Below are 7,175 nucleotides of genomic sequence, written 5' to 3' on the forward strand. Positions count from 1 at the left end.
GTATTTGATATTTATCTCATTTGAAACTCATGACAATTCTCTGGGGTATTGCAAATATTATTGTTCTCACTTTATAGATGAAATCACAGAAGCACAGAAAGATGCAGTCACTTGCCCACAGTTGGGTGGTATAGTGAACAGAATTTTGGGGCAGGAGGCAGGAAGACCTGTGTTCAAATCCAGCCTCAGATTCTTATTCGCTATGTGACCCTAGGGAAAATCATTTAACTTCTGCCTGCCTCAGTTTCTTCAGCTGTAAGATGAGGATAATAATAGCACCCACCTCCCAGGGTTGTTGTGAGGATCAAATGAGATCATATTTGTAAAGTGCTTAGCCTGGCACATAGTAGGTGTTTAATAAATGCCTTCCACATACATTTAGCAAGTGGTGCAGATGGGACAAAGTCTTGTTTTTCGATGACAAATCCAGAACTCCTTCTACTACAACATTATGCATCTTGTGCTGTCCTGGTCACTGAGGGAGATGGGAAGATAAATAAGACAGTACACTAAGGAAAGTGTACACAAATAATAATGCAAAGCAGGCTAGGACAAGTGCATGGAAGACATGGGAAATGCTAGCAGAGTTGGAAGAGATCACTTATAGGAGGAGAGGAATTGATCAATTGATTAATCAGTAAACATTTATTAAACGCCTACTATATGCCAGGCACTGGGCTAAGGCTGGGGATGCAAAAAGAGGCAAGTGACAGTTCCTCTTCTCAAGGAGCCTGCAATCTAATGAGACAACATGCAAGAGACAGAGACAGACAGAGACACAGAGAGAGACAGAGACAGACGGAGGGAGGGGAAGGGGGAAAGAGAGACAGAAGACACATAGGAGACAGGAAAGAGCCTTGTACAGCTCAGAGCCCCCAGAAAGGCGGTGAGAAGAGGCAAGGCTGCAGTGTCCCAGTTTCTCTCTCCTACACCTGCCACGAACCTCTGCCGCGCCCGCCCCAGCCGCCAGTCTCCCAGGCAGGCGGGGCCGCGGCTGAGAACTACATTTCCCGTGGGGCTGTGCAGTCGCGCTCGCGATATTTGGCTCAAATTTAAGGCGGGAGCGGGAGGGCTGGCGCGGGCGGTCGGAGAAAGGGCGGCCCGGGACTTCCGTCTGGCCTCCCTGGTAAGCCCGCCCCAGCCCCGGCTCGCCCCCTCTCTCCCGAGGTCCACGGGCCTCCCGCGCACGTCCCCGGGACTGGGGGAGCACCTCCCTAAGCCCCCCCCATGCCGCCACTCCACGGTCTCCCGGGGTACCCCCACTGGGCCCACCCACGGGCCTGCCCGCTGAGGAGGTAACTCCGTCACCCCAAGGAGGCGCCCCCCCCCGTCCCACCCCACGAACTCCATCCCAAGAGGGCCGTTGATCGCATCCACTGACTCCCTGAATGCCCCTACCGGGCCCGCGCCACCTGTGCCCCAGCCCGAGGGGTGATACCTCCTCCGACTGTCACCCACCCAGAAAAGGCCCCTCCCACGGCCTCCCCGCCCCCTTCCCCATCCAGCCCTGGGGAGGGGGTGCCTGCTCCTCCTCCGCCCTCCACTCCCGGGTGCCTCCCACGTTCACATTCCACTGGCCCCATCCCACTGCCTCCTCCTTAGGGCCCTCACCTGGGGTGGGGAACCCCTCCCAGGCCCTTTTACACCATTCCGCCCCAGGGGCTACTTGGTGGTACTAGCCCCTCCCCCTCCTCCTAGTTCCCGCCCCCCCCCCTTCCTTCCTTGAGCCCCTCCACCCAGCCACCATTTCTTCATTCTGTCCTTAGGGCTCATCCTGGTACTTAGGAACTCCACTTCTCATTTATTTTCCTTTGAGGCTCCATGTCCACAAGATTCTCTGTTCTTTGTCCTCACGTCCCACTCCCAATGCAGGAGGTTGTGTGAGGACACCCGCCCCTCCAATTTGATCCTTTCCAGGTGATCCCATCCAGGTGAACAAAATGGCGTTCCTCTCTGAGAATGAAGGGACCACTAGGACCTTGCTTCATCATGTGCTGGAGACGCAGCCTTTAAGCTCCCCAGTCTTATCTAATACTAGGCAAAGGTTGGTCTGTCATCCCTTCTGCACTGTCACTTAGTCCAGGGTCAGGCACCGTCCGTTAACCAAAGGACTCTCTCTCCACCACTTGTGGATCCTGTGGCTTTGGGACTGCCTATGGTCGGTCAGAAAGCACACTTGGTCCTACTGGACATTGTGAGGGATACATTTCAAAACAAAACAAAAATGGAAATCTCTCTGTATAATGACAGTGGGGGACTGGGTACAATTAGCTATGCTTGAGTGCAGTTTATAATTCACTGGGGGTTACTTGTGAAATTTAGGACAGAATGGCCTAATGGCTGTTGTTGTTGAGTCCCGTCCAACTCTTGGTGATCCCATTTGGGTTTCCCTTGGCAAAGATACTGGAGTGGTTTGCTATTTCTTTATCCAGTTTGTTTTACAGATGAGGAAACTGAGGCAAACAGGGTTAAGTGACTTTGCCCCGGGTCACACAGCTAGTAAGTGTCTCAGGCTAGATTTGAACTCAAGAGGAGTCTTCCTGACTTTCAGGCCCAGTACTCTGTGCACTATGGCACCACCTAGCTGTCCCATGGGCTAATGGAAAGAATGTCAAATTTGTACGCAGGAGAGAGCTATGTTGAAATGCTGCTTCTGAGGGCGGCTCTAGTGATTACATAAATTGACTACCCCACTTTCTTCTTCTATAATGTGGGCCTTTTACCTCCTTCTATGAGGCTGTTGAAAGGATCCATGAGACAATGTACTGAAAACTCTTCAAAATTTTTAAGTGCTAGATAAAATGGGTCGTCTAGCCTTCTGGCCTTCCTTTTATCTTATTTTCAAGGGTATCTATCACAATTTGCCTGTCACATCCATAGGAAAAAGGTTTTAGATTAGAGGGGACTTTAGGAATTTCTTAGACCAACCTTATTTTGTGGAGGAAAAAAATTGAAGAACAGAGGCTTGAAATGATTTGTTGAAAGCCCCAAGGCAGTATTCTAAAGCTTTCTCCGAGTTTGCTCTGCAAAGTTTAAAAAAATATATATGTTAAGGACCTGAACTTTAGCTTGAAAGATAAAGCATTTATTAAATACCTACTATGTGCTAGGCAGGCAAGACAATACCCTCAAGCACCTTACATTCTAATTGGATAAGACATATAAAGGAGAGCTAGAAGGAGGGGAGGACTACGTGTCCTGTTTCCTAGGTGTCCCGAAGGTGAGCCTCATTCCTCCTGAGATAAAGTGAAAGGTCACCTAGGAGAGCCCAGGACAGTTCCAGGGGTGGAGATATTTTCAACAGTGTTTCTGACGTTATTCCTTTGGACATATGTAGAATTGGCCTAATTAGAACAAGACACCTCTAGTAACAGCCCTATTTCTGGGTCTTCTTAAATTACCTGTATTCTTTTTTAGCAAGAGAAGTCTTTCCACATCCATGGGCCGTCCACGCCGAACCCTACGTGACCCTCCATCTCGAACACTTCTGAGTAAGCAAACAAAGGTAAACATTGGAGATTCCCTTATCACCTATTTGAGAGACCTGGAATGACTAGGGTAGGGGAGAGGTGTACTATGAAACCTGGAGGTCCTCTGGTCTGGAAATGGAGGATACAATTCCACCTTTCCTTTGTTGTTGTTGTTGTTTCAGTCGTGTTTGACTCTAGGTGACCCCATTTGGGGTTTTCTTGGCAAAAATACTGGAATGGTTTGCCATTTCCTTCTCCAGCCCATTTTACAGATGAGGAAACTGAGGCAAACAGGTGACGTGACCTGCCCACGGTCACCCAGCTGACAAGTGTCTGAGGCCAGTTTGAACTTAGATTTTCCTGTCTCCAGGCCTGGTCCTCTATCCACTGGGCAGCCACTTAGCGGCCTGAAGATGATGAGGACTTAGCCTGGCTAAGTGATCCTCCGGGCCTGTAAAAGTGTTGTACCTGTAAGAGCATGGGACTTGGAGGGAGAAGACCCGGTTTCGAATTTCTCCTCTGTCACTAGCTGTGTAGGTTTGGCTTTAAAATCTTTAAAGTGAGGGTAATAATCCTTGCAAGATCTACTTCATAGAGTTTTCTGGAAAGGTTTAATAAACCTTAATGGTACAGAATTGTAAATTGTCATTGTTGGGGTAGTCCAGCTCAAAATGGTATAAAGAAGGGTTTCTAAAAATTGGACCCATGGGTGACTGACTACGGGGTGGTACTGACCTCAGGTCTGTAGGGGATAGGTCTACCTAAAATAAGTACCTTTGTGTTGACATGTTTGTCTATTCCTCATATGCCCTCTGTAGACTGCACCTGCTCAGCCAAAGGACATTGGAGCTGATGGTCAGTTCTTTGTTGAGCACTATGATTTCTTGGAAGAAGGCACACCCAGGATTCTGCTGAAGAAAATCCTGCAGACTGGTGAGCCACGGTCTGGGCATCCAGGTTTAAGGCCAGCACTGCTTGAGCCCTATGTCAGGAGTGGCCACACATGGATGTGTAGCCTCAGGGTGGTTCAAGCCAAGGTGTGGGCAATTGACTCTTCAGTGAAAGATGGCTGTTCTTTCTAGAGGTAGCCTGCTACTCCCCAGAGCAGAACAGCATGGGGTCAGAGGCTGCTGAGATAGAAGAGGTGGATTCCTCTTGACCCTTGCTCCCAGGACCTCCTTTTCATGCATGGGAGTCCCAGCCCCATCTTGTGCTCCCTTCCAATGGGTGTCCTTTTTGCAGCTTCAGAAGCCTCTGTCCTGGTACCAGCGCTGGTGAATTCACAGGAGCCAGAACCTGTTGAGTTACAGGAGGAAAGCAAGTGGAACAGGTCTGAGGCATTTTGAGGATTAAAAGCTTCTAAGGCAGTCCCGGGACCAAGGACACGTGGCTGAAAGTTGGCCTGATTTCCTTTCAGCCTGGAGTTGCAGCTTCCTGAGCTGGAGCCCTCTGTGACTGTAGCTCCAGGGCTACTGGTCCACAGCAGGAAGAAACGTTGCCTTAGAGTGTCTGAGTTTGAACAGGAAGTGGACCAAGGACTGGCTGTTGCTTCAGGTGAGGTATCCAGGGTCCTGACCCCTTTATTGGGACTCTTGTGGGGCCTGCCCACTGCTGACTGCTCTCCTGGACTTTAAGAACACCTGGAACTGCCTGAGCAGTAGGTTTGAGGTGGTGTGGGGAGAAGAAGTCCCCAGGGATCCAATTGTGCCTCTTTCCCCCATCTCCCTGCACTAATAATCAGGATCTCTTCTGTGTTTTTCTTGGTTTTGGACAAAAGATCTCACTGGAAGGCAGCCAGCTTCAGCCAGCAAGTCCTCTGTGACCAGGTGCCTAAGAAAATATTTACATTACCATGACAGGGGGGTGGACAGAACCCAGAGACTGGAAAAGGGACAGATTATAGAAGGTAGCGGGAAGCCATCCAGTGGCTACTGGAAGAGAAATCTTTCCAAGGAAATAGCCCATGGTAGGGGAAAGTGCTAGCTCATAGCTTTGGGGGATGGATGTCTGATTCAGCAGGGACTCACAGCAGGCCTCCCTTCTTTCAGGTCCTTCAACCTGACCTTGGCCACAGTTAGGCCCCCTGAGTCTGTAGAGAGGCCTGGCTTGGCCCGAAGGCCCCCAAACCGTAAGGCGATTGACGTAGAAGCATTTGAACAAAGACTGAAGGACATCCCACTGACTCCTCTCCCAGGTAAGGCCACCTAGCCCTGGGCTCTGTGAGGAGAGGGTCTAGACTTCATCACAAAAATCCCAAGTATCCTGCCTTCTTTTCTCTTTCCCTCCCACCCTCACCAACTGGGTCTGGCTTACATGGCGTTCCAGGATCCCCACTGTTTTCCTTTTGAAGTCTATTTTGATTTTCCCGAGCCATATAATTGATGTGAGAAGGAAGTGACTGAAGAGTTGGCTGTTCTTACCTCCCTTTTGGAAATTCCTATGAACAGCAGGAAAGGAGGCTTTGCAACAGTAATGAGTTTGAAGATTGCCAGTTAAGAGTTAAAGATAAAGCAAGTTAGGCAGTGTCCAGTGCATTGCTTATTCAAACAGTAGGACAGCTTCAAAGTTCCCTGCCCACCATAGTAGGCAGCGTCTCTGAGACACGAAGAAGGCAGCCTTGGCCCTCCTTCACTGCCAATTGTAGCTTGATCCCTGGGTAGAGAAGGAGCCCCCTCCTATGTGCTAACATTATGGCAGAGGTCACCCAGCCTTTCCCTTAGCCCTGACTGTGCAGGGTAGCTGAGAGAGCGGGCTGCCAGCTGATGAGGAGCAGAGAAGCTGAGGGACGAAGTGTCTGGTATGAAGAGCCTCTGCGCCCTTGGGGCTCTTCCCTAAGAGATGGTTGAGTAGGGCTGACTGGAATTTGTGGCATTAGGTTTTCAGTGTGGTTAGCCAGCCCTAAGGGTGAGCTCCTGGGTCGGAAACCTTACTTCAGGTCAGGAGCTCAGCCTTCTGATGATCATCTGCTTTCCCTTTCTTTCCTTCATGTCTAGACTGTCGCACTTATCACAGTGCCACTCCTGTAGATGAGGATAGGCCCTTCCAGGCGAGTCCTGACTCCAGAGGCATCAGGAGAAGCTTGGCAAAGGGCCAGGAACTGAAGGCTGTGACCCAGAAGGCTAATCAAAGAATGGAGAAGGGTACAGGGGTCAGGGTAGGGCAGAGGGCTGTCATAGTCAGAGTTAGTCCACGTGCTTGGTGTTATGGGTAGCAAATTGGTGCTTTCTAGACATCCTAGGATTCGATGGTGCTGGGTGTTACCCTTAATCATTGTGTGACCACATGCTTTTCCAGTCCAGGGAGCTGGTTGGGGATTAGAGGTGGGATAGGCCCTGAGGATCAGGGTTATAGAAAACTCATCAATCTCTTTTATTTTCTTCTTTGTTACCTAGGTCCTAGGAAACCAACTAAATCTGGTACAAGAAGTCCAAGTCAAAATACTCCCCTCTCTACCATCTCCATGTCTACTGGAACAAGAAGCAGACCTTGGACAGGAACACCAAGTCAAAACAGCTGCTTTTCTGCTCACTCTTTATCTGCTAGAAGCAGCATCTCCAGGGAAGCCAGAGCAAAGTCAGGTGTAGCTCATCAAGTAGAGGAAGAAGAGGAGAGGTTGATGGATGATGAGGCAAAAGAGTCTGAAGAGGACACAGAAATCCCCCAAAGCACTGGTAATATCAGGGTCCAGCCAAGACCAGGGGTAAC

General features: G+C 49.9%; 1 protein-coding gene across 1 annotated transcript in view; it reads left to right on the top strand.

The window, feature by feature from the left end:
- Positions 1 to 1,075: 1,075 nt before the first annotated feature.
- Positions 1,076 to 7,175, top strand: part of CENPT (centromere protein T) — a 7,844-nt gene continuing 1,744 nt past the window's right edge. Inside the window, exons 1-10 of the mRNA XM_027846392.1 lie at positions 1,076 to 1,126; positions 1,918 to 2,044; positions 3,418 to 3,505; positions 4,289 to 4,403; positions 4,713 to 4,800; positions 4,888 to 5,024; positions 5,248 to 5,296; positions 5,519 to 5,664; positions 6,464 to 6,610; positions 6,863 to 7,170. Coding sequence (XP_027702193.1) covers positions 1,941 to 2,044; positions 3,418 to 3,505; positions 4,289 to 4,403; positions 4,713 to 4,800; positions 4,888 to 5,024; positions 5,248 to 5,296; positions 5,519 to 5,664; positions 6,464 to 6,610; positions 6,863 to 7,170 — 1,182 coding nt within the window. The 5' untranslated portion in view covers positions 1,076 to 1,126; positions 1,918 to 1,940. The remainder of the gene's footprint in view (positions 1,127 to 1,917; positions 2,045 to 3,417; positions 3,506 to 4,288; positions 4,404 to 4,712; positions 4,801 to 4,887; positions 5,025 to 5,247; positions 5,297 to 5,518; positions 5,665 to 6,463; positions 6,611 to 6,862; positions 7,171 to 7,175) is intronic.

The sequence above is a fragment of the Vombatus ursinus genome, unplaced genomic scaffold, assembly GCF_900497805.2.
Source record: "Vombatus ursinus unplaced genomic scaffold, bare-nosed wombat genome assembly UNPS02005286.1, whole genome shotgun sequence".
Classification (NCBI taxonomy): Eukaryota; Metazoa; Chordata; class Mammalia; order Diprotodontia; family Vombatidae; genus Vombatus; species Vombatus ursinus.